Here is a 27061-nt window from a genome sequence, read left to right on the forward strand (position 1 = left end):
ACAGGTAAAAATTGAATTCTTACATATTTAACATCAGCCACTCTCATTAAATGGAAGGAACTAACAAAAAGCTGTTATGTCAATGACCACTGAAAAAAAAAAAAATATTCGTTGAACAGTCTGGCAGCAGCTGAAATGCACTTCCATGTGAAAGATGATTGAAACTTATTCAGGGAATGGAGACACAAAGTGGAAAAGGAATAAGTTCTCTTTTTTTTCTTGTGATGATTCCAACTCTTTTTTTTTTTTTTTTTTTTTTAAGAATAAGATAATCTTAAAAATGCTTTAAAAGATTTAGTCTCCAACCATGAAAGTTACATGAGTGAGCCATTTGACTACAAAATAAGACAACACAGAGGGTTATGAGGATTATAATCAGTTATATTTAGGCAACTGATGAATCCAGCATCTTCAAGATGTCTACTCCTTCAAGTATGATTTTAACAAACCAATTACAAGAAAACTGTGGAGTTGAGTGCAGCAGTTTTATTGGAAAAAGTCCACAGGTGTGTGCAATTCCTTTATTAAAAGGTTTTCAAATATATTGGACAAGGAGCAATTGATGTTCAGGTTATTACTTTTTTGTACATTTTTATTTCAAAACTATACAAACATTGGAAAACTTCCTTTTTTTCTTTTCTTTTCTTTTCTCTTCTTTTCTTTTCTTTTCTTTTCTTTTCTTTTCTTTTCTTTTCTTTTCTTTTCTTTTCTTTTCTTTTCTTTTCTTTTCTTTTCTTTTCTTTTCTTTTCTTTTCTTTTCTTTTCTTTTCTTTTCTTTTCTCCATTTTAGCTATTAGTAATTCTGTAATGATAATTAAATATCTCCCATTTCAATCTGCAAACCCACATTTCTGGAGGTGACATTTTACATCTTTGACAATAATTAAAAAAGAAGTCAGTCATATTTACATGTGCTTAAGGTTGCATAATTGAGCATCATAGAGGTTCTGAAAACCAGTGGGTAAGTGGGTTTCAAGATTCAGCCAGGTGGGCTGAATTTTTTAAATACACATAAACTGCATAAATATGACTTAGTAGCCAAGACACTCTTTGTTCTCTTTTATTTTCAAGGCTATCTATAAACTGTGTGCTAGCTATGGTGTTAGGGTTTGTTTAGTAAAGGTACTCACTGAGTGAAAAGCATCACTAGCAACAACTATTGCTGATCAATGACATGAATGGGCAGAGAGTTGTATGTAATACAAAACCTAGTATTTCAAAATGAACTTGAAGTCCTTATGTAAAAATGTCTACAATAAAAGCTATTTCCTGACTGGATTAAAGAGGGGAAAAAAAACAACCTTGTGTGAGGAAAATAGAGTTCAAAGAGTTCAACATGGGAAAAAACAATGGAAACACATGGATTAAATTTAGAAGCTGATCTTGCGATGTATAATTACTGGAAATTCAGTTGAAATATAGAAATGTTATCAATGGAAAATGAAGGCTACAACTGCAGCAGACGTATACTATGAGCTATTATATTGGCCATACAGATTTGTCTACATGTTATTTATTTGAATCCTTAAGGCTTCTCTAATGTCTTACATGAAAGTGCTGTCTGCTTGGGTCTTCCATGCATGAGGGAAAGGGGAAATTTTTCAAGGAAAAATGTTTTTAATCCACATTTAAATTACAATAGCACAGCCAGAGACACAAAATAAAAGACAATACTTTATGGTACCTTTGTTTCATTTATTTTGGCCCCCAGAAGATGCATGCACTAGACTTTATGTACTACAAGGTATTGAAATATTTACAGCATTGTACATGTGCTCTTAAAGGGATGGCAAAGGGAAAGGTCTATTTTTATTTTGGTGGGAGTAGAAGTTACTTTCCTAGCTTAATAATACCTATTCAAAGTGAGAGATGACTCTTCCAAAAAGAAAAGCCCACAGAGAATAAAGCTATAGCATAATTATAGCCAATGTTAACAAACTGTACAGTACTTTACCTGGGAATTCTCTCTGTCGCTTCTGTTTGAAATGGCAGTGTCAACTTAAGTGATGTTGCCATGCTCCCCTTGCCCTTTCTGCTCTGTTTCTCTATTCCATCAGGTATAGCTGTATATTACCTATTTATAAGATTTTTATTTCAAATTATTTCAACATGTTGAACAGACATTTAATTCACAACAACCTGATGGTAATTTTTGGACAAATGATATGACTGGTATTTACTGGGTAATGGCACTAAAGAATTCAGACCACTATAAAGCGCATCATAAATACTTCAAGTGGACTTAGGAAACCATCTCTCTAAGAAATTCAGTGAGTAAGGCTCATATCACTGATTTCCTTTTGCATTTAAAGGTAAAGATATGATACCCAATACACCAGGTTAAACAAACAGAAGGCAGTTGGGAAGAAGATGCGGGCATAGGAGTCCATTTTGGCAATGCGGATATGTATTCTTCCATGCCTCCATGCTCCTGTTCGACAATCCTCAAAGCAGCAAAAAAAACTAGCACAGTCCTTGCCATCAAGACACTCATACCCATATTCTTCATCCCTTTCTTGGAGGTGTGTAGCATTGTTCATTTGAATAGTAGCTGATCGAGGTCGGATGTCAATTGTAGGTGCCTAAGGTGAAGTGGCAAAAAAGAAAAAGATGGCAGGAGGGAGACACTCTGTTATTATCACCAGACCAACAGGGAGACAGACTAATGGGCAACATGTGAATGATGGTTCTGTGTGGGATACATGGCAAATTGCTAAGAAGTTCTAATGGTAATATTACCTTGAACTTGTTAAAATCAGTTGTGTCATACACTTTAATTTTACAGGAAAGCAGCACAAATCAATATCAAGTTAACAGTTGTGGACGATTAACTTTAATGCTGAAGTACTCAATAGAGGCTGAAGTAAACATTCAGGAACGTAATTGATGGTATTTTGAATGGATTTTGTTTTAGACTTTACATAGTTGCTTGGTACATGAAGGCAATTTGGGTGTTGCATGTGGACAGCACTGAAATAATCAATTGGAAATGCAGGATTATTTTTAATATAGGGATGGTTCATGTTTAGACATGGGCAAATATATATATGGGAAAAAAAAAGGCAAAAAGTGAGTCTTTTGAATAAGGTTAGGAGAATCTTGAAAAGACTCTACAACAGTTTGAATACATGCAGTTCACCATCTACTAATGTTCACCAACTAGAAGATTCAGTGTGTTCCAGATATTGTGTGGTAAGTATACATATACATATATTTGGAATGAATTGAGCAAATTAAACATTTAAAGTATGATTAAGCAGTTGGTGAACATTAGTATGAAAAGTCTTATAATTTCTTGGTGATAGATACTAGGGTAAAATTACAATAATTTGATTCCATGAGTATGTAAATTTCTTGGCTTTCATTTGATATGTTGGGTTGTGTTTTTTTGTTTTGTTTTGTTTTTTTTTTTTTTTTTTTTTTTGAGAAAATCTCTGCATTTCTGAATGAAGATAAGATTTAGATGTAGAACATAGATATATTTGCTTATTTGCTGAGAATGTGTTGATCCAGTGACAGCATTAATAAACATATGCATCTTAAACCCTTTCAAAACTCTGACTTTTAAAAATTTATTTATTTATTTATTTATTTTCTTAAGAAACAGCATTTGATGATGACAATGAATTTTGTTCAGGTCAATATCAGACCAGATTTGGTTTTATTATTTGAAGCTAAATAGCAAAGGTTAAACAGAATGATCAGAGCTGAGTTCTAAAAGGGTGTAGTGCAGGTTTCTGGTGTAGCTGGTGGCATTGGATCCCATGGGCAATTGAGTAAGAGACAAGCAGAAATGTTTTCAACACATTAAACTCTCTTAATTCATGCGATCCAATAATGTTGGTCACTCTTGAACTTAGGGTAAGTTCAAAACTATAGTGAATCAGTATTTGGGCTGCTGAATCAACTCTACATATTATTTAGAAATACGTAATCATTCTACTTAATTAGGAAGTTGCCTTGGGTAGAATGGATGTCTAATTAAAAACAAACAAACAAACAATAGCACTCTCATGTAAGCTATAATAGTTAAATTCAGCAGTTGCATGCAGTGAATTTCCATTCCAAAAAACTTTATACCTTGAAGGAAAACATCCGAAGAAGCTTTCATTTTGTAGACAGAAAAGAGAATCAGAGGATTTTGTTTTAAATTAAAGAAAGAAAGAAAAGAAAGAAAGAGAAAAAAATAATATAAATTAAAAATATGTTTCTAAAACATAGTCAAAAAGAACTAAATTTATAGAAAGGTTGGGGTAATAGCCATTTCAACAGGTATCTATGATATAAAACCACATATTTTTGTCTTGTAACTGGCTTGTAGCTACATCTGGGCCAAAGACAGAACATCAAACTTCATTTGATCTTTTCATATTCCCGGTAGATTTCATTCTTTTATGTTGGACTGTTTTAAAAGAGGAAACTGATCACAATTTATGAATGCAAGTTTTAGAAAAAAATCTCTTTACCTGGGTGCTGAAGACTGTACTCTTAAGATTTCTAGACTCTGGATTTAGGATTTGGGCATCTGTTATATTTCTGTTTGTCCCTGGATGGTCACCGATAAGTAATGTAAAGAACAATCTCTAACTCAACTCATTTTGAGTTAATCTTTGCTCTTTTGCATATGGAAAACATAGGTGCACACAAAGAACCTGAGTCAGGCCAGAATGTGTCACCCTCCAGAAGTGTTTATTTCTTTTGACCAAAAGAGAGCCTATGATGAAATCCAAATTGAAAGTAAGGTGAAAATTCTTCCATTATGGATGCTTTGCTGGATGTTTACTCACTACAGTGTACATCTGCTATTCTTTTTTTTTTTTTTTTTTGGTGACTTTCTCAAAAAGCTTCTAATGGTGAAATTATAAAAATAATGTTTAATAAAAGGGACTTTAATACATTTTGTTTTATTTGTTTATATTTGCTATATATTAGAACTAAGAGAGAATATCTTAAGAAGTCCTTGAAGATTTTAGCAGAGCAATTTTTTTTCCTAGATGTCTGAAATGGATTTGAAAATATTCTTAATTAATATAAAACTATTGTGTCCTTCACGTTTTACAGAGGCATATTTGGCTTTTTTGAAGAAGATTGGGTTACTTTTTTCCATCTAGTATTTTACGCTAATTCTTTTCACCTCACAGGTTCTAGACAACACACTTTTCTTGCCTTTTGCACTGGGTTGAAGTTTGTCCTGGCCAAGACAAGCACATATTTCTACCTATCTGGGAAAGATACCAGACCTCTACTGAGGGCATTTCCAGGATTTTTTTTTCACCGTGGCTATTATATGGGTGCATGCTACACAATAATAATCAAAAACAACAACAAAAAGAAAGTATAAGTAACATTGCAAACTGTTGCCAAATCACCTTCAAAGAGAGAGAAATAGATGAAGGGAGAAAATACAAGAAAAAGAAGATAAGGAAACAATTAAAAGGAAACAGATACTTAAGGGGGAATTAGAAAAAAAGCACAGTCCATAGGTTGAATATAAAGGATTAAATGTGGTCCTGATACTAATAAAAACAGAATCACATCAATAATACAGACATAAGTTAATGGCAGAGAATATTACTAAAGCTAAAACAGAGAAACTGACAGTTCTTGCATAAAGGTCACAGCAAGAGCTCTTTCTATAACATGAATAAGGGTTTTGGTGGTAGTTGTGATTTGCAGAACAATTTGGCTAAAAGGGCCCTTATTCTAAGAAATTAGTTTCTCTGGCATCCATATAAGCTTTTCGTTATCAAGGTGAATGTTTTTATTCCTAGTAGTACAAAAGAAGAGTATATATGTAATAGAGAACTCTCAAATGAAAGTACAGGTTTGAGGAGGGATGTAAACCTAGTTGAATATTGAATATTATACCTTGCTGGTAAAAAGATACATACTGGATTTTTCTTCTTTTTGTCTTTATCCTTGCTTGGCTTTCTGTTGCTGACGAAGTAGTGCAAAGTTCCATATTCCACCAGTGCAGAGAAAACAAAAATAAAGCAGACTGATACAAAAAGATCCATTGCTGTCACATAGGATACTTTTGGAAGAGATTTACGAGCAATTGTACTTAAGGTGGTCATTGTCAGGACAGTAGTAATGCCTGGTAAATAGACAAAAAACAACAGAAATGTTATTACTTCCTGTAACAAAACAACTTTGCCAGTTGTCTCTGACTGTTTCTGAAGGATGCCTGGAGTTCTGACATACAGCAAAAATGTCAAACAGCACATCCCAAGCAGTGAAATGTGGATACAAGTGAAAGCTTCAAGGATTAACAGGGAGTGCAAATCATTTTTGCATAGTTACTGAGAGTGTTGCCCTGCAAAATATGTTCATTAGAGGGATTCTGGTTTTAAGAATTTCATTTATTTATTTATGTAGTTTAGGTTTTAGGCATCCTTAGTTTATTTTTAACTGAGAAATTGAGTTTTAGGGTTTGTGTACTTGTCTACTTAAACAGGGAGACGAGAACTTCTATCAGAGTGAGAAGTCATAGCAGAGAATAGAAATAGGTCTATTGCTTCAGTTCATTCTTCATTGTATTCTCAAGGCCCATCTAAAACTTTCCACGCTGTTAGGTTAAGTTTCATTTATTGAATTGATATGGGTAATGGTAACAGCGCCAGTAAGAAACACATTTACAGACATTATACGAGAGAGAAATTCATGAAAATTCTTAAGAAAGCTTCTAATGAAGATAAAAATTTAGGAGAGGTTGTGTATATATCTCCATGTGTGCCACATAAAGAAAGAAGACTCTTTCCTTTCTCCTCATTCAAATTGTACGCATTCTAAATGTATGCAAAAGATGCTAGCCCCAAATTCCCACACACATTCTTTGCTGCTGGTTATTTAAGTGGTTTGTAAATAAAGCTGGATGGGAGAGTCTCTCAGGGCTCTTTGTGGGGGCCATGCTGTGAGGTCAGATTTCTCACAGTGCCAGAGTGTTTCTTCTGGCCTTTGTAAGCAATTGTAGTCTATAACTGAGAGCTACTATGACATGCCTCACCTTCCTTTCTCCTTTCAGAACATTATTCCCTGTACTGCCATGTGAAGAACATTAAAAATACATCAGAACATTTAAAATCCATCACATTTTTTTAGGGCAAATTTCATAACCACTGACTTCACCCCCTCAGAGGTATGGGTAGACTAGTTCTTAACAGTGGCCAATCTGTATTGTACATCTAAACAAACAAACAAAAAGAGCTGAATGCATTTATTAATTATCTACTTTTTTAAAACCTGATTTTATGACCTTGTTTTAGTGTGAAAAGGCAATAAAACATTTAAAACATTTTTGTTATGGGGCCCACTGCTTCTCTACTCCTCAAGGAATATTCTTTCAAGGGAGCTCTTAAGCAAAATGCTGTCCTTTATTTTGTAATCCAGTGCTCTTTGCTGCATTTTTATGAAGAAATATAACTGCAAAATGAAAAACTAAAATGTTTTTTATTTGTGTGGCTTTAATTGAGAAGTAAAAAATTGAGTGTTTCTACCTGCCTCCACAATCAGGTTTCCACGTTATTAATTCTTACAGATCCAACTGATTTGTACAAGCAAGTGAATTTGGTATCTCTTAGTTTATTTGTGCAAAAGCATGCTAACTGTGTAGAAATGGCTAATTTGGATTAATTGCATGTCACATTTACGTGCATAGGATTTTAGATACCACCAAATTCAGTAGATTTTGTGGTCTGAAGGCTAGATTTGACTTTTGGTCCCTGAAGGTATTACACTCCTTCTTTTAACTGTCACACAGAGAGATTGTTTCATTCTTGGCATTTATTTTGTTTGTATTGCTGACCACTATCATATAGAAGTAGAACAAATAAAACTAATGCATTGTTGTGCCTAATCCAGAAGTGTTTTGGCATTTATAAAATACTACTGTTATCAGAAAAGGGGCAAAAGCTTTTATTAGAGGCAATCCACAATACTCCTAGTCTGCCATAGTAAAATGGAAGAGAGAGAAATATGCTTTAAGTTGCTGTTCCTTGGAAATTATTACATCTTTCTAAATGATGAGAACTTGTGAAAAAATGTCTTTTCTCTTATATTTAGAAACCTCTATAGAGGTGTTAACTGAACATCATAATGCTTGAACAAAAGCAGGAAGGTAAAACAACTCACCCAGTGATGTTCTGGCTGGAACTGCATCCTTGTTAATCCAGAAAGAGACCCAGGACAGCACAACAATAAGCGTGCAGGGAATGTAGGTCTGAATAGTGAAATAACCCATTCTCCTACTCAGGTTAAAGTAAACAGACATGACTACATAGTCTCCTGTAAAATAAAAACATATTGAGATAGGATAATATGTTTAAAAACAGGTCATAGAATTTCTAGGTGGTACGTAGGACTTTCCTATTCTATGTCTGAAGTTATGTAAGTCATACATGTAACTTCAATGTCAGATTGCAAAGGTAATCTTCCTTGCGTACATAGCACAGCAGGCTTCTTCCTTACCATGTCACTCGTCATAACGTGGAGATGCCTGCATGGTCCTCTTGCAGCAACTGACTGACTGATGGTGGTCTGGCACACCTCCAGTCACCACCCTGTCCCTGTTAGCATACTCTCAGCTCTGCTCTCAAATAATGCATGCTTTCAGATGTACTTTCTAAATTATTCAAGTCTCAACTATTTTTCAGGGCAAGGTTGTCTCAGTAATTAATTCTCAATTTGCCTGCAGATCTTCTTTTGTATTATCTCCTCTAAGAGGATTGGAACCCATGTTTACCCAAAATGTACCCAAAAAAAGACTAGGCTATGTATTACTCTGGAGTGCATACAACATAATTTGCATTCAAACATTCAATAGTTTTGTGATTCTATTCTCAGTTTCTTTTTCCCTGTAAAACTATTAAATAAGTTACATCTGGATTCAGGAATAAAGCAATGATTCAGGGTTTTGATGTATTTCTTCTAAACTAAAAAACAAACAAGCAAAAACAACAACAACAACAACAACAAAAAACAACTCTTAGATCTCATCTTTTCTTCAGATTACAGCACTCCTGGGAAATCTTGATTGCAAAAGAATTGCAAAACCCCAGGCTGCAAAAAAACTTCATTGCAATTCTGTGAAAAACAGTCCAGAGAGAAGTCTTGAACTGAAACAGAATAGGATTTGCAAATCCAGAATAAGATACTTTTCCACAGATATCAAAGAGACTCTGTGGGTAATGTGTATTCTGCTTAGATCAGTACCATTACTTAACAGTGAGTTTTCTGTTTTCAGGCATAATTAAAATTTTTATTTCCCCAGAATAATCCCTTTAAATCTAGTCACATAAGAAACTTCAGAGATTGTTTTTTAAGCTTGTGCTTTTTTTTTTTTTTTTCCCCAGAGTGAATGTCCCTGTCCCAGGGATTAACTGGTTTATAATTTGTCATTATTATAAGAAAATCAGAAATTTAAACAAGAAAATGGTGTATGTGTGATTTACAAGGCAGTCTGGTTGAATATAAGAAACCAGATTTAACAATTAGGTGTTGCCTGATTATCCCCTTAATTCACAGATAATCTTGTGTTTGTCCTTCATGTACAATAAACTTCAGCCATAAAACGGAAGCCAGACTCATTCTTCATCGCTGTAGATCATCTGTTAATTTCATAGAAAGTGAATATTTCATCAATTTGGGGAATTAAATTTTATTCATTCACCTTCATATATGCAATTTTAATAATTGGTATTTCAAATTTGTATGGTATTATTTCTTTCAGGTATCTTATGGTAGAGAGAACTTAAAGCAGTAGTTGTATTACTTCAAAGCAAAGTTTCAAAGAAAAGGCTGTTTTCATGTGCAGTGTTGTTATATTACATTAATGAGACAAAGAAGTACCAGAAGAAAAATGTGAAACATAAACCCAAATACATATGAGAATGTAAAAAGTTACAAAAGATAAGATCAGCATTGAAATAAAATTTGGCTGCTTTCTCTCTGCTTTTACTTCTTTTACTCAAGTTGTAAATTCTATAGACCATCTTGTGGAGTAGCTGAGCAGATACATTGGATCCTAGCTAACTACTTCTTTCCTATATTTTGTCCAAATTTTTTTGTCTTGTACTTGGACAGGTCTTTTTGTTGATTTTACCACTCTTGTATGATCTTTTGCTCAAAAGAATAGAAAATATCAGGATCTATTACAGAAGCCAAAGCTTCATGTTAGAGCCACATCCAAAACTCAGCTGAAACCTGTGCTGAAAAATTCAGCAGATAAAAGCAGCTGACATAGACCAGGGTGTTCTGCCAAGGCTTATGTAGAGCCTCTGTGTTCAGTAACACTGTATGCAACTCCAGTCAAATGCTGCTGCGAATAACACACAAATACGCACATGTATACAGAGAGACAGAGTAGCTTCAGTCCTTCCATTTTATAGACCATTTTCACAAACACTGTTTTACCGTGTTTTCTCTAGAAAACCTTATGCAGATTATCTTGGCTCCATGGAGACTTTTTTTTGCATTTTTCCCTTAATAAAAGTAGTGTTTTTGCATAGTTAAATTATCACAGTTATATTTTACAACTTTTTATATATTATTTAAAAAATATATATTTTTTTCAAAATATAACAAGAACTTTAAAATATTAACTAACTTGTAAAGGCCTTGGTCCATTCAGCAGCAGTGAGACATTACTTTGAATTCTCTATTAGGTCAATGACATGCTTCCAATCCCTAATATTCTGTGATTCTGTGAGGATGATCTGTTTACACAGAGCAACAGCAGTATCCTGACATTTGCTACTCAAATTGGAGACAGTCCAGGTGGAAGTGTTTTTCATATAAATGAACACAATTCCCACTGCTTTTTTATTTTTATTTTTTTTTTGTTTTGTTTTTAAACACTGGACTTCTTAACCAATTATGTTTAGAAATAGTATATCTCTATTAATATGTTCCAAAAGTTAAAAGTAATGCAATTGTTCTAGATTTTGTTCATCTCTCACTAATGTCATTGCAGTTACTTTTATGGAAGGTCTTTGTTTCCTAATGGATGCAAATATAAAAGTAACAACAATAAGTACCCACCACAAAAAAAAAAAAAAAAAAAAAAAAAAAAAAAAAAAAAAAATCATCAAACCACTTCAGAGTGATATCCACAGGAAATGTTTTTATCAGCTCCCGGAAATTGCAGAGAAAGCCTACAGAATTATTCTTACAGACCTTATTTCTTATACCTTGTAGAATCTGGAACATTTTACTGAAAACTCAAGGAATCAAAAGAGATCGTAAGTACTCTAATAGGCTTTAATATGTCTATGAATGGAGAAGTAAAATCAAAGGAACTCAGAACCTCAGTGTCCAGTATAACTTGCCAGGCAGCGTGGAGGTGACCAGTCTGAAGAAGCATTTAAAGATACGTAAATTCTTTTAAATTAAATCTTGCTTTCTAATCTGAAAGCCTGCTGGAGCTGCAAACATTGTGTTGTGGAGTAAATTCTGATATTTTAGAGAATCTTACTAAAGAAAGGAATAAAGTTAATACCACAGAGGAATTTTATTTATTCCTTACCTTGCTTGGTTAGGATTTTGGGAAGTTGGATGTGCTGATGATTTTTCTCAATAATGAGCATGTGACAGGAAATGCCATGATGAGGCAATGCAATAATTCTATAATGTACTGAATATCTCTTCTAGCCTTTAACTAATATTAAACTAATTGTAAACAAAGCAATAAGGAATACAGGAGTAAGTGGTGGGATGCTCCAGAGAATCATGGTGCTAGGTGTTGCCTAGTTTATGCAGGTGACGTAATGGTGTAACAGCAGGCCTTCTAGATGCTACACGGTTTTGAATAAGACAATCATTCTGGCAATAATAAAATATTTAACACTATAGAAGCACACAAATTAATTCAAGACCAAAGACATGCAGTTTATCACCTAATACCTGTTGTCATAAAACACACAGTAAAGTGTATTGAGTCCTTTGTGGAATATGGACTTGGCAGTACATTGCTTTAATCCCACTTGTCATGAGATAAAACCATTATCTCTTACAATGGAATCTTGCCCCGGCCCTGTTTTTATCCACCTTTGTTCTTTTCTGACTTTATTCATGGTCTTCTCTGCTCTTCACCTCAGACCAGTTTAAATGCTTGTTGTTATTTTCAGGTTGTCTCTGTGCCTGAGGTCATTTTCACTCCTGGTGTGGTGCCTACATGAAGCTGTCAAGCTAAGACTCAATTTTAGTCAAAAATGACCAGAGTTGATACTTAGCACAGTATTTGCCACTAGCCCTTATTTGATAAATTGATATATTTTTTTCATTACTACTTCATCCTCTTTCCCTGATCTGTAGCTCTTGTTTATGCACTTTTTTTTTTTTTTTTTTTTTTTTTTTTCCACAGCAAGGGAGGTTCTCAGACTGCCAGATTGCTATTTGGAGGACTGATAAACTTTTGGACTTCTCTAGAAATGACTGATAATGCAACCTGACTGTATCTTGGTAACACAGCATAACCAAGATAATCAAGTACTCAAGTACTTAATGTTTGGCACCATAATTAAAAAATTTTGGATTTAGATTTAGCCTTTCACTAGAGATCTTATCATCCTGCCCATTTCATGATGTATAGGCATCATTTTATAGGTCTTTTTTTTTTTTTTTTTTTTTTTTGAGAAATACTCTATTGCCCTTGAAAAAAATAATCTTATGTTGAAGAGCATAACAAGTCATCCTTCATATATTTAGACATAGTCCCCCTACTCTGTGCATGAATATGCATATATCCTCTATTCATCTGTGTGAGTATATATATATAGATAGACATAGTCTGAAGGTATGATAATCAGTTGAGCAATTTCTTCAGAATTTTTAAACCAGAATGCAGTTCCTTGGGAAGATGCTATTCGGATCATACTTATATGCATGTATAAATACTCATCATATTTTCTACTAAATCCATATTCCTGCTAATTATGTTCAGATCAGGAGATGCAGGGCAGGATTCTGACTTGAGGCACAGCCTCCTCATGCTGCTGGTCTGAATGGGAAGCTGAAGATTTCTCTTGGCAATAATCCTTGTTACATGTAGAGAAAGTGCATGGACCTTAAATCATATCTAGAGCAGAATATGGTTTGAAAGGGAGATGCATAACATCAGTATCCAGTGATTACAACATTAGTAAGCCCTTACAAAAGGTTGTATTTCAAAGGGCCTTGTGCCATTCTAATTTATTTCTAATTTATGCAGTCTCAAATCAGTCTGAGAACTTTAAGCTCTTCCATATACTTGTGCGATACAGTAATTTGAATACTTGATTCAGGCTCTGTTAGACATTAGGGGAAGTGAATTCATGATTTGAGGAACCATCTGTGCATATGTCCTGGCCTAAGTCCCAAAGGTTCAATAGAAGGGATTAGTCGTGCCAGGAAGCGTAGCTGGGGGGGGTGTACGCTGCACTTGGCTGATTTAATCAGCGCAGTGGGTGTGATCCTTCACTGCATCCTGGTTGTGGAATTGCTTATACCTGTGCAAAGCAAATGGGAAATTATACCTATTAGTACTCTCCTTATGCCTGTTTAAGTGACTGTGCAAAGTGTGAGGTACTGGGGAAACAACTCTCTAATTTGTGCTCACAAGTGATTTGGAAGCTAGTACAAATGGTAGAGAAGAGAACAGCTTTCTAATATCCCAGGAAATTGGTGCCTTAATTACAGTTCAGGTAGCAACACTTACAGCCCAGATCATCTCACGCTTACTATTATAAGATTCTGTTTTCTCTTGTTTAAAACACCACTAGTTTTATATTATATAAAAAAAAAAATGCAGAAAAGCTTCAGAAAAAATTGAATGTTTCATTTCTGTTAAACATAGTTTAACAGGAGTTTGTAACAGAGAAATTCAATTAGGCAAAGGGCTGGGCTTTTTATATGTTGGCATTTCTGTGAAAATGCTTCATGGCTAAGTTAACAGTTTGGAAAACAACAAATGTGTTCACAGACATAGGAAGTTCTTTGAGAAGTTATAACACTTAGTTTTGTCTAGCCCCATGCTACCTCTGTTTCATACCAGGCTACATGCTACCTTGAAGAGCACAACAAAAACAGATGCATGCTCACACAATGAAGTGTCTCTTTCCTTCTCAAACCTTATTTGTTCCTTTAGACAGTCCAATATGTGAAATCTCCAGAAATTCTCTGAGTGCTGAAAGCATATAGAGCATGAGGTCCTTGCCTCATGCTGAATCTGCAGTGGAAGAGCTCTTCTCCCACAAAAACTGGAGGTATTCTATCCCAGGGTCTGAAAATGAGTTTCCTGGAGTATTTGACTACATTGAATATTTTTGCCTGCATATAATTTTATGAAAATATAGCTGTGTTTTAGTAATTCTAATAATACTTGTAATTTAACACGTTTCATCCTTGCTTGAAATGTAAAAATCTGTGGAGAAAACAAATTCTATACCAGAATATTGATGATGAATCAGTAACTGGCAGAAAAAATGCTACCAAGTATAATGTCTCTTAAAAATTTGAACTCTTCCTCTTCCAGGTGCATTTTGAAACCGTTTTTTTTTTTTGTTTGTTTGTTTTTATAAATAAATAAATAAATAAATAAATAAATATAAAGACAGAAAAAGCAGTGGTATTATTAGCCAAAATCTCTCATAATTTTTCATATAGACCATAATTTGTTCTTTAAGGTCTGATCACTGGCAACTGGGACTTAACATAAGTCACTGTTTATGTAGTAAGTAACAGGCACAATTTTGTTTGTGCAGCCAATAGCAGCCACATGGTGCATACAGACCCAGACTTATACCAGCTGTCCAGATTCCATTTTTTTATTTTTTTTTTCTTAATTTAAATAGAAACCAAATAGAAAAGAGCAAGAACCTGTAAAAAAAAATTGTTTGGGAAACCATATGAAAATATAGATAGAAATGGAACCTTTTCTCAGTTAACTTATATAAACAAGTACATAAATACATGACTTGTTATATATGGAAAACCCTTTTTAGTTCATCTTTCTGGATGGACTGTATATAGGAAAAATGCAAACAAAAAAAATCGTGCCACAGGAGGGCACTGTCACCTCAGAATGGAAGTGAGCAACGATTGTAAGTCTGCCAGTGGAAAACTGAATCTTAAAATTTTCTGATTATTCCTCTTATTGATTTATGTGGCCACTCGAATGGCCTGAATTCTATGGCTATATTAATACAGGAGCATTTACAAGAATATAACTAATTCTTGTATGATAGAAATATTAGCTAAGTAATATCACCTTTGTGCTACACATAATGAGTTTAAACTGCATAAATTGTTAATGAAGAACAACCATGGCAGCAGAATTTATTTTGTTTTGCTCATAAATAACTAATAGAAACATCACTGTCCTCTCTCTCTCTCTCTGTTAACATGGTCAAAGGTCTCATTTTCTGTTTGGTGGAGCTAACAGCTAACACTGTTTTTGTTTGGTTTTGTTTGTTTAAGAAAGAACAGATAAAACATAGTTTAATGGAAAATACATGTTTTCTTGTTTATAGTCATGATACATGGAAATACCATTTAAAAAGTAACAGTTCTATATATACCTCCTTTAAGCTAGGAGCTGTAGTTATAAACTGGTTGCCAGCAGCATTCTAGGTCAGTCTAGATCAATCTCAGGAAAAAAAAAAAAAAAAAAAAACAACAAAAAACAACAACAACAAAAAAACACAAGGGAAGGTCACTCATATTGTATTTGAAAGATCAGTATTCAAACCCATGACAGACTGTGGGCTGTACAGTAGAGCTCTAATCTTGGATGAAAAATCATGTAAATAGTTTAAGATTGGTGTATGCGTTCTGATGCATCTTCACTTGGCTTTTGTCCTCATCTCTTTTCTTGCCTCGACAGAGCCTGTGTTTGGAATACTTTCTGGCATTTTTGTTTTGGTTGAAGGTAGCAAGTCAGCCTGAAACTGCAGTTCAATTATACGTCTTGCACTGTTACTGTGATATAAGGAAAACATAACATTCCTTTCTGAATACATAATTTTCTATGAGTATTCAGATTTAACCTACACAAATGACTCTCTTGTATAACATCTAAAATGACACATTTTGATGTTTTTTTTCTTTCCACTGGATCAGGATGTTCTTAGGTCTGCCTAGTTCAGTACTAATGAAATAGAACTTCTAAAATTGGTCATTTCTCACATGAGGAAATGCTGACATTAGCTTCTCCTTGTGGTATGTTTTTACATATGTCATAGTAAAATCATTTGGTCAAAGTCTTTGATCACAGTGTCACATAAGTGAATTTTCATTAAGATAAGACAAATTTAATCACAGTGCTGACTGTAAGCTGATATTTATAAGTTTTATCGGTGTCCACAGCCAGAAAGAAGAGACTCTGGGGAAAAGGCACAATCAGATACTGTACCCTAGATACCTAACCATAACACCTTCTCATTATCTCATCCATTGCCAGGTACCTTTTTCATTGTTACTTTAATTCAGTTTTTGTCCTTTCATTGACTCATTTTTGGACTGCATAAGTGCATACGCTTCAGAAAATAATTAAGTCTCTTTTCAAAACATTCTCTTTCCCTCTGAGGTTTAATAGTGAAATGCCAGTATTGTGTCATAGGAAATCATGGTGTGAAATAAAATACTGTGAATATTTAGCCTTTGGGGCAAAGAAAAAAAGAAAGAAAATCTGTCATGGCATTGTATCTATTTGCTTGCAGTAGTCTTGAAGAACTCAGAAGTAGTCTCATTCTCTACCTGACTGCTGGCGCTTGCTCTGCCTGGGTGTTATGTAAAGGACAAGGCAATTCGTGGTCATCACTGATCCAACACGGCAGCTGTACTAAGTGACTTCCATCCCAATTCTAAGTATCCATTTCTAAGCTACGATTATAGCTTGATTATGTAATGGGGTAAAACAACATTAAGACTTTCACAAAGCTTGTACTGTAGTCCATTTATATAAGATTATCTCTGGGATTCAGATAGCTGCAAGCCTGGTTTTCAATTTATATTCCAAAAGATAGATCCTAACTACATTGAACAGTAGGATGAAGGGCAGGAGATCTACTTTTTTTCTCTGTTTTTACAGAGTAACTTTTATGTCTGTGAATGCATCTGACATCAAACACCTTGATTTCCTCTAGGACCAGGGGGAAAGGGAGCTGAAATTAGTTTGCATTTGTGCGAAATGGCAACCCCAGCTGATGAAACTCCTGTAAAATGAGATGAATCATTATAGCTATCAAAGCAAATGAAATTTCTTTATGTATGACATGACTTTCTGCCCAATAGTTCTGACTTTTTTTTGGTCCTTGGCCACTCATTCCACTTGAAGTGCTGTTTTCTCAGTTTATTTGACAGAATGTGTTCTACTTCTCATATGTTTCTAATTATAGGAGGAAAGAATGTAATGATGCTAGACAGTAATTAAAATCTTTTATTGTTGTTCCTACCTTCCCTTTGAATTCACAGAGATAAGCCTCACCCTAAGATATTTTTATAGCTGAAAAATATCAATATGTGGAAATGTCTTGAGGGACTGAAGGTAAACTTAAATGTATATGTTTCTAAGGCTCTCTCTGTGAATAGTTCAAATCTGAAAGAAAAATGAACTAAGCCTATTTTTATCTTTTTTCCTTGTTGAGGTAATTACAAAAAAACAATCCTTTTTGTTTGTCTTTGAAGACAGCTAAACTACTACACTGACATTATCAAACACAGGAAGATTTTTAGTGTGCAGGATTAGTGTTTAGATGTGGCAGCAGCATGATGTAATAGGTTGCAGCTGCTGGGAAGGAGACATTATGCTCCAGTGCGTAAATAATCTGCAAATTAAAGAACTTTCTGCTCCTTTTCCTGCTCCCTTCTTCCCTAGGAAGCATCATCCCAGCATCCCATTTGGATCAGCATCCCATCAACCTATTTGATTTATTGTGGTACAAAACAGGATCAGATAGATGAGGAAATGTAAGGCTCACAGAAATCTCAGGGAAAATGAAAAAGCAAAGAGTGAGAATTTCCAGGTACCACAACCAGTTGGGATGCTGTTCTGTGCTGGCATCCTGTGTCCTTGGATCTTTTGGATGTCTGGTTGTTTTCTGAACAACCAAGTAAAGGCTGTCCCCTTCAAAAAACAAAACCAATAATAATAAATTAGACCTATAGCTAAGGGCTCCACATGGGTTTAAAGTAAAGATTTGATTCATTTGGAATATTTGAGTTATTATCAGTCTTATAATAAGGTTTTTTGTTTGTTTGTTTGTTTGTTTTTTGAGATGCAGGGAGATCATGTGATACGAGCAAATAAGAAATATGTTTTATCATATTCCATTTATTTCAAGGTATCGAGATGGTATACCCATTTTCTGGAAGTATCTGATCCTTTCTGCTCTTCAATACAGGAGATAGCTAGTTTGTTTCCATTCTTCTACGCATGAAGTACACCATAGACCTGGTACTTCAGATCAGTCACACTATCAGGATTATGAAACTGCTTGAAATAAGAATTGTCAAAGCTTTGTACATTTTATGTTAAAAGTTTCAGCAGTTTTTATCAAGGAAAAAAGTACAGGATGCTTTTTTGTTGTTGTTGTTTTTTAACATTGGTGATAATGCACAATGTCTATACTCTGCCATGGGTCTATATTGGGACTTTCTAGACAACTGTGTGAAAGATTTGTGTGAAAATGGAGTGTGGGAAACTCCAGTGATAATAAGAATCATGTCAGATGTTAAAAAAAAAAAAAAAAAAAAAAAGTAGGAATGAAGTTCAAGAAAATGGAGCTTTGATGCCTAGATTATTTAGGCTTTAACAATTGCTAACATTAAGTACCTGTGAGAACAAAGCTAGAAGTGAATGGTCAGTTAAGAGAGACAGAGAGATTCCAAAGGGAGTCAGATCTTAGCTGAGCTAATTCCTGTCATAGTGACGTCTCTGCTCAGCTGACGTTAGACTTTGGAGCTCTGTTGTGGTCAAAGGATGAATCTATGGACAGAACCACTCCAATTTCAACAGGAAGACCCATGTGCCATCATGCCACTTATGTGCCTACTGCAGACTTCCTGAAAGTCTTTCAGAAGTGGTTGAAAATTAGGTATAAGTAGATACATTCAATGAACTCCACAGTAGAAGAAGAAAAAATATTTATTATGTCTAGTCTAAATAACAGACTTACAGATGAGTTAGCAAACTCCCTGAAATTATCAGTATTTCACAAACTTTGTGCATGTCCTGGTTGCTGAAGTGACTGCACAGGACTAATGCAGCTCATATAACAATGCTGCTTGGATTTGCTTTTACATCTTTCCAAATTGTCTTATGGGCCAAAGGCCATCCTGGAATTCCTCTGAAGGCCTTTTTTTCTGAGAGAATAGAAAAGGAATTTGAGGATACTGTACATTTAATCTTTGGTCTTAATGTTTCCAGTTATTTTCAGAACCAAGAGACAGTATTACATAACCCGAGGCTGCAATAAAACTTGATGTTTTCTTCTACTTCCTCTCCAGAGGAGAAAAGGCATGACTGCATGGAGGCAAAGTTTAGCAGGGAAGCTATGGTTTTCACAGATTCGTTCTGTCTTAACCCCCCCGCAGCGAAAGAAATATTTATAAAAGAAAGTCCCACTTGAACACCAGCATCCTGCTTCCACTGAATGCACAGGCAGATCACTAGAAAGACAGTACGATAAACAAAGAGCCCAAGGGATGCTGGGAGGAAAACAACATGTTTTACTGCTCAACTTTCAACACTATATTTATTTTAGGATCTTAATTTAATTTATTTTTGGCTTTCTTTAAATATTTTAGAAGGTTCCATCAGCACATATTTAGTTTTAACCCCCCAGGAAACAACTCTACGTAACCAAGAAAAGACTAAAACTCACCCGGGTGTGAGATACCGCAAGGCACAACATCAAGGAGCATAAGTAGCCCAGATCAAAAGCAACTTTCTTCAGAGCTCAGTGTGATCAGCTACCAAATGTCAGGGGCTTCAGAGAGCTAGGGTAGCTCAGTAATAAAAGAAGACTTTGAGCACAAGAAGCCAACACCGATACATATTAGAAAATAAATTGTCTCATTGAAAGACAACATAGCCCAAAAATATCTCAAGGAAGCAGGGTGGATTATTGGTTAGGACACTGAAGCAGTAGGCAAGATATCTTAGGTTTAGTCTCAAGTCTTTCCATGAACAGCTGTAGGGCTGTAGGACAACTATTTATCTTCTCCCAGCTCATCTTTCCTGTCAAGGAGGTTTTGGAACATTTGTGCACTATGTACTTCAACATCTGACAGATTCTGCTCTGAACTTAAGTGAAAATATTTAATGGGAGTGGCTGAGGGAGAAAAAATATTATTTGATGTCATTGCATAATATATGATTTATATTTTTTGTCTATTTATGCCTATTATATGATAATTTTTCTGTGCTTTTATACCCCCAATAAATTATTAATATATATATATACATATTGTTATTGTCTTTCTGGTGACAATAAAGGTATCAGTATGCATAGGGTCATGCAAAGACACAAAAAGAAATAAAATCAGAAATTCTGGCATTAAAAATACAAGCCAGTCAATTAATATTATTAGGATAGGTCTGATACTTTCTTCATTTCCCCATTTTTTTTTCTTATGATAGAAAGAAAAAATCAAACTTCTCAGTTTTGCCATGTTCATTTCAGAGCTGCCAAAAAGATCAAGTTGAAATGTTTTAAAAAAGGTATTTGTACAACATGAAAGCAAGGTAGCATCTACAGATGATAATGAAAATTCATGTAACAGAATTTTGGAAAAGAATATAGACCCTCATATACTAGTTCTTGCAAGAAATAAGAATATTAAAGATGATGCATGATAGTTAAATTATTGCATTGTCATCTAGGACTCAATCCCTGAACCTTGTCTTGCCCATATTCAAGGTCTGAGTAACCACTAAATAATGTGACATCTGCAGTGACTATGGTAATTCTGAACTTCCTGATATTTCTGATTCTTACACAGTACTCCTATAGGTGAATGGTAACCAAATCATACATTTGGAGGTTAATTAAAATTTAAGTAAATAAAATTTTGTATTAGAATTTCTCACTTTAAACTTCTATTTTTTTTTCCTCTGTTGAATATTGACATAATATATATATGTATATAGCAAAAAGATAACTATATTGCTTACAAACGTGTGGTTTTATCTTAGAGATTCAATGTTGAAAAACTTGCAACGTTCTGCATGGAGTCCTCTCCATCAGCTTCCACTTCTACTTGTTGGCATATTAAATTCCTCAGTAACTATTATTTACCTTCATATTCCAATAAAGGCAGGAAGAGAGGATGTTCACAGACCTTGTTATACTGTGTTCTAATGCTATTGTTGAAGATTTTCTAGTATGAGTGTGCAGGAATTCCAGTGCATATCTTAGTATTCATTTGCATTAACAAGAAGTAGCTGAATCTGTTTCCTTGTTATATAAAAACAAAACAAAGACAAAACAAAACAAACAAACCAAACCAAACCAAACCAAAACAAACAAAAACAGAAAAGTAAATTGTTAATCCCAGCATAGGCTTTTTAGCATTAGCCACAGTATGAACAGTATGCTTTATGCAGACTGATCATCAGCAGAAAGTTAGCCCAAACTCCCCCTGTTCAAAGGTTTGTCCAGTTTATCCTGGGCATGCCTGTGTATGTAAGGGGAATGGAAGAAGTGAGAATGAGTTTGTGGGTTTTTGGTAGCTAGTTGTGAAATCAACTCATTAATGTTTTAAGAATTATAATAATGGTGTGGTATGGTATAATATTGCTCTTACTGCCCATATGCAGTAGTGTATGGTCTATTTGCATTCCAGGAAAGCAAACTTTGAGCTCTTACTGCTTATGCTGCATGACATCTTTCTCAGTCTGCAGCCAAATGTGATTGCTGTCAGGGTTCCCAGTATTGGTACTACTCGTTTGTGGGCTAGGTAATTTTTCTTTCGTGTTTCTTTCCAGTGCCACGTTATTGTCTGTGAAAAGAATGACTATATTTTTGAGACGTGGACACTGGTAGAATGACCCTCAGAAAGAGGTGACTGTAAGAAACACGTTTCTTAGACTGTCCAGTACAAGGAAGCTTCCCAGCTACGTGTACAACCTACAGAGCTACTTCAGTTTTGAGTCACTCCCCCAATGATGGTAGTGATAGGTTCCATATAGATTATTTTTGAGTCTTTTTTAAAGTCGCACAAAAGTGTATTTTGCTTTCTCCCTCCAAGGAAGCTAAGTTACATTTAACTCTTACAAGTAAATTGAGTTTGGTTGCATTTAACTTGTACAAATAAAATTAGAATTTAAAATTGGCCAATGGTTAGTCTATACTCTGAGAGTGGTCATTCTGAAGAGAATATATAATATATGCCAATATAGGCATATCTGCATATATGTATTTCAGCTTGCTTCAAAGCTCCCATCCAGAATATGGCTCATAAGACTTCATAACAAAGTAAACACTTTGGATTGTTTAGAGAGCACCTTCTGACTGAGAGAACAGGTGAGACTTGAAAGAAATCAATTACCTAAGCTGAAGCATAGGAATCATGAAAAATACGCTTCCTTTGTCTACTACAGAGATATACATTGTTCAGAAAATCAATACATTCTTCTTTATCTTGCGTGGTCTGGGAATGGGAAAATGGGAATAATAGCGCACTCTCTCTCAGGGAATATAGACCTGTTGCCTATCTACTTTCTGAGTACGTGCTGTCTCACACAAGTAGGTTCTCTCCCACGAGCTGTAATTTTGTGCATCCTTATATGCAAATGTGCTATACTGGGGCAGGTTACTCCCCCTAATGTACATGTTTCAGGAAGGTATGCAACTGTCTCAAAATATTTGGTGACTACTTGGATTTAGAACTGTAGACTTATTAAGTTCTGTTCATGACAAATTAGAAAATATTGTTTATTTCTGTTATATCCTTGATTTCTTAAAATCCTACTCAGATTCACAATGGTTTTTATGAGAAGAATATGGATCTTTATTTAGGTTTACTTGTTAGGTTATTTAGGTTTACTTGTTTTTTTGAGAGTAACTTTTTTATTGTCAACTTTTTGTAAACATCTTAACTTCCTTATAGCATCACTTATAGCATCCAAGTAAACCGTTTACCCCTGAAAACCATTTTTTCCAGTGAGAAATGTGGAAGAATTTGAGATGTTTTATTTCATATTCTTAAGTATATAAATCCATTATATTGCTGCAAGAGATTACTCCAAGTAATTTGGCTATTTGTTACTTCAGAGTTACATAACTATTAAAATAAGACATTCTGAATTGCATTTTTTATAACTACTTAGAACATTTCTTAAGTAAAAATATCACAAATGCATTTGTGTTCCAATTTGAGACAATCCTCTAGGAAATGCGACTGGGGACTAATGTTTGAGAGGTAAACAGAAGCATTGTCATTCTCCTGCTATCAATTTGCCTGAGCACAATGCCTGCTCTGCGAGCAGATTCCAAATTGTTTCTAGTTTCTGGAGTGTTTTGTCTCACAGAAAGCAGGTGCAAACCTTCAGCAATGTGGAAATTAATCTTGTTCACAATCACAGCTAATGTCACAGCAGAAACATACACTGACAAAAGGAGGTGTTGCAAATTAGTCCAAGGTGTGATTGGTGGGGACATGGAATAGAAACAACTAGCTCTAACAGGACAGTTATTTATGTGCTAAGAAAGGATATGGAAAATGTGTTTGGGTGTATTTTTAACTTATTGAGCTTTTTAGGGGGAAATTATTGGCATTAAGTAGAAAGCAAAATCTTTGGAGGAAAAAAAAAAAAAAAAAAACCTGTCAAACTCAGAATCTCTCCAGCTATCAGGAGGAAAAAAAAAAAAAAAAGTATTTTAAAATCAGAGAAAAAGAAATGAAGGCACTGAAGCAGAAGGAACTAGGTTATGGTTAAAATAGTAAATAAGTGTAGAGTTTAAAAAAGTTGGTGTTAGAGATAGAGACAAACTATGAAAAAAGGGAAATGGTAAGATGATCTAAAATTACACTTAATACCAAGTGCAAGAGTAAGGCCACAGATCTTCATGCAACAGGCCTGAAGAGAATAGGGATGAAGAGAATGTTTAGTTTGAAGATCATGCCTCAGAAGAAATAGCTATGAAACATGAATAATTTATAACTAGTATTGCCATTTGAAGTCAAACAGATCAAGCTTAGAATGTAAAAAAATAAAAATAAAAAGATCTTTAGAGACTACAGATACCATCTTGAAATTTCAGTTATCAGCTTTGCAGGAATAAAGGTAGAGCTTCTAGGTGTGTGTAATCACCCTAGTCCAAATCCTACAAGGTATTTAAATGACTCACCCTTTTCAAGAGGAAACCTTTGAGGATCCATTTATTTCTCAAATAGATATATTCAGGATAGTGTTCACAGCTACTACAAAACAGGTTCCTCTGGGATTCCATTCCACATCGCAGTGTGAATACCATCATGTTGTATGTTTTCAGGCCATGAAGTGCAACCTCTTAATCTTTTTCAAAAATGTGGGGTTATAACACTGTGAATCCCATGGGTTATGTCTTTTTCAAATGTTGAAAGAGGAAAGTTTTAAAATGTTATGTCCTGCAAAGCTTTAAAAAATGACCTGGCAATATTGGATCTAAAACACTGTGTGGCATACAAAGAAGGATGCATTTGGAGTGCCCCAGGACTGAGGTGTGGGAACTAGGGACTGAGAGTTGTCCTGTAGCCTGGACCATACCCTATGCATAAGTGATGAAGGTGCTGAAAACTAGCTAGATCTGTAAGGTCTCCTAGACTGGTTTTTAGAGGAACAGAAAGAGCAGTCAGGCATTGGAATGGGTTGCCCAGGGAAGTGATGGCATCATCGCCCCTGGGGGTGTTCAAGGAAAGGTTGGACCTTGTGCTTAGGGACATGGTTTAGTGGGTGATTTTGGTGGTAGGGTGATGGTTGGACCAGACGATCTTGAAGGTCTTTTCCAACCTTAATGATTCTATGATTCTATTCTATGATTCTACAAACATCTGCTGTGTTTGTAGCTCCATACAAACAAAGCAAAGGCCGTGACAGGAGCTAGGCACCAAAAAAAGTTAATATGGCCAAAATAACTACCTAATGGTTTTTGCATTTATCTTTCTATGAAGGCTGCTATCATAAAAGATAAAGAGTTGAGATGCGAGGCTGGATGCAGAATTGATACACTGGTTGTTGATATCTCTCAGGTATAGCTCATTATAAAGATTCTCCATGAGGCAAAGTTGATCATCAAATTACTTCAGATGCCTCAGATTCCACAAAAGCAAAATAATGCAATTGTAAACAGTAACTTCTTACACTCAAGAAAATATTTGTTTTGAAAAGAGTTTTTTTCCTGGAAAGGGGGGCTGGCGGTGATGGGGGACTGGAAATGGAAATGCCACCCAGTTTATCTTGAGAAGCTAACGTTCCCATCCGGCAAATACAGCACTCCTCTTCCCCAGTGCTGTATGCAGCAGTGGGGCTCCCTGTGGGTTTGGCTCTGCTGGCCCCATTCGCCAGCAACTTTGTCATTCATATCTGCATACAGCAGGTGGGAGAGAAAGAATAGCTGGTGCCAACAGAGCATTTAAAATACTTCAGTACAGTGACTATATATATATATATATATTAATGACTAGTTTTACCATGGAAATGACAGCAGTGTTGTTCCCAAACTACACGTCAAAGGGTTCCCAGCCAGATTAATCATAAAAGTTTTATTATTTCTAGTAGTAGTAGTTCAAAAGAAGATGACTGATGGTAGTTTTTGCAACCTGGTATATGAGGTAAGTTCCTTCCTGTTTCTTGATCCTAACAACAGTATGTGAATAACTTTTTAGGCAAAGCAAAGTGAATGTTTGAAAATATGAACACAGCTGTAAACTAAGTTCTCAAAGCAGCTCTTGGTGTGATAAAATTGTTTAGTTGTATTACCATGAGGTAGCAGCACTGATTTTGGACTCCAATTTTACTATAAGAGAATTTATATCAAGAAGAAACAAAGCTTGTATCCCCCAAGTTTGTTTTCCCAAGAATTACAGAGCTGCCATATTAAAAATTATTAGTCCTAATTGCCCTTTTCTAAAAGGCTAATACTTCATTTCAATTTATTTTTATAAAGTGTCTTTTAAGTTTTGTGCTTGGGTGGTACCTGTGACACTCCATTCAGATAGGAAAATTAATTATTATCCTATATTTATCTTTGATTTTGGCTAGTGAATTTGGAATTTATTTGCCTTACTTAGTGAAGTGTAGACTCTCTACATGAAAAATCTTTAGCTTGTGCTGAATTTCCTCCTCTTAAGAGGTGCTAGAGTCAAATATTATTTTGAGAACTTTTGCTATGCATTATTTTTGTTCCCTCCTCAGGTGTGCTAGAGGATCTTCATACACTTGTTCAGTGACTATTAGAAAATTACTATTTCTTTAATTCACACACCAAAGACATATTGTTTATCTGAACTATACATAAGATGATTTCCACTTAAAAATATTAGGCTGAAAACTCGGTCTTCCAAAAGCCTCCCAGTAGTTTCCTGATTTCAGTTTAATTTCTAATGTTCTCATTGCAGTATTTTTGCTCATAGACCTTGAATCCCATCTGGGGCCTGAAATTGCAATGGCTTGTGAAATTTAATTAAAAATGAAACAAATAACAAGTAGGGCTTTTTTTAGAGCTTCAAATCTGGTACTGATTAAGATTTGGTGAAATTTAGAGATGCATATTGCCTTTTATCTTGTTCCTGTAAGAGAAATCAAGGCTATATTATCTCAGAACCTCATTGTTTATAATTCTGAATGCACTGATCAATTGTAACTATCAAGACAGAAGTTGCAAAGTGTCAAAAAAACATGTAGAGGGATCAGAAAGACTGTCTTATAATGCCACAATGCTGCTTTCTGCAGCTGCTCCATACATTTCTCCTGCCAAGAAAGGGTAAGACAAGAATTTGGTCTTGTTAGACTCTAGAGAAACTAAGAGAGCACCTGTGAGGAATGCTTCAGCTGCTTAAAAAGCTTAAATTGGGATTTACATGTCCATTAGGCAGTAGGGAATTC

At 34.9% G+C, this 27061-nt stretch overlaps 1 protein-coding gene across 2 annotated transcripts in view; it reads right to left on the reverse strand.

The window, feature by feature from the left end:
• Positions 1 to 466: 466 nt before the first annotated feature.
• The window catches only part of GABRG2 (gamma-aminobutyric acid type A receptor subunit gamma2), an 80530-nt gene continuing 53935 nt past the window's right edge, over positions 467 to 27061 (reverse strand). The window contains exons 7-10 of one of the 2 annotated variants that reach the window (XM_084535378.1): positions 8131 to 8283; positions 5892 to 6097; positions 4081 to 4104; positions 467 to 2582 (exon numbers count right to left, since the gene is read on the reverse strand). In XM_084535378.1, coding sequence (XP_084391504.1) covers positions 2307 to 2582; positions 4081 to 4104; positions 5892 to 6097; positions 8131 to 8283 — 659 coding nt within the window. In that variant the 3' untranslated portion in view covers positions 467 to 2306. The remainder of the gene's footprint in view (positions 2583 to 4080; positions 4105 to 5891; positions 6098 to 8130; positions 8284 to 27061) is intronic. The other variant, XM_084535379.1, reaches the window with a different exon arrangement.

This window comes from Aythya ferina (assembly GCF_964211825.1).
Source record: "Aythya ferina genome assembly, chromosome: 14".
In the NCBI taxonomy this organism is placed as follows: Eukaryota; Metazoa; Chordata; class Aves; order Anseriformes; family Anatidae; genus Aythya; species Aythya ferina.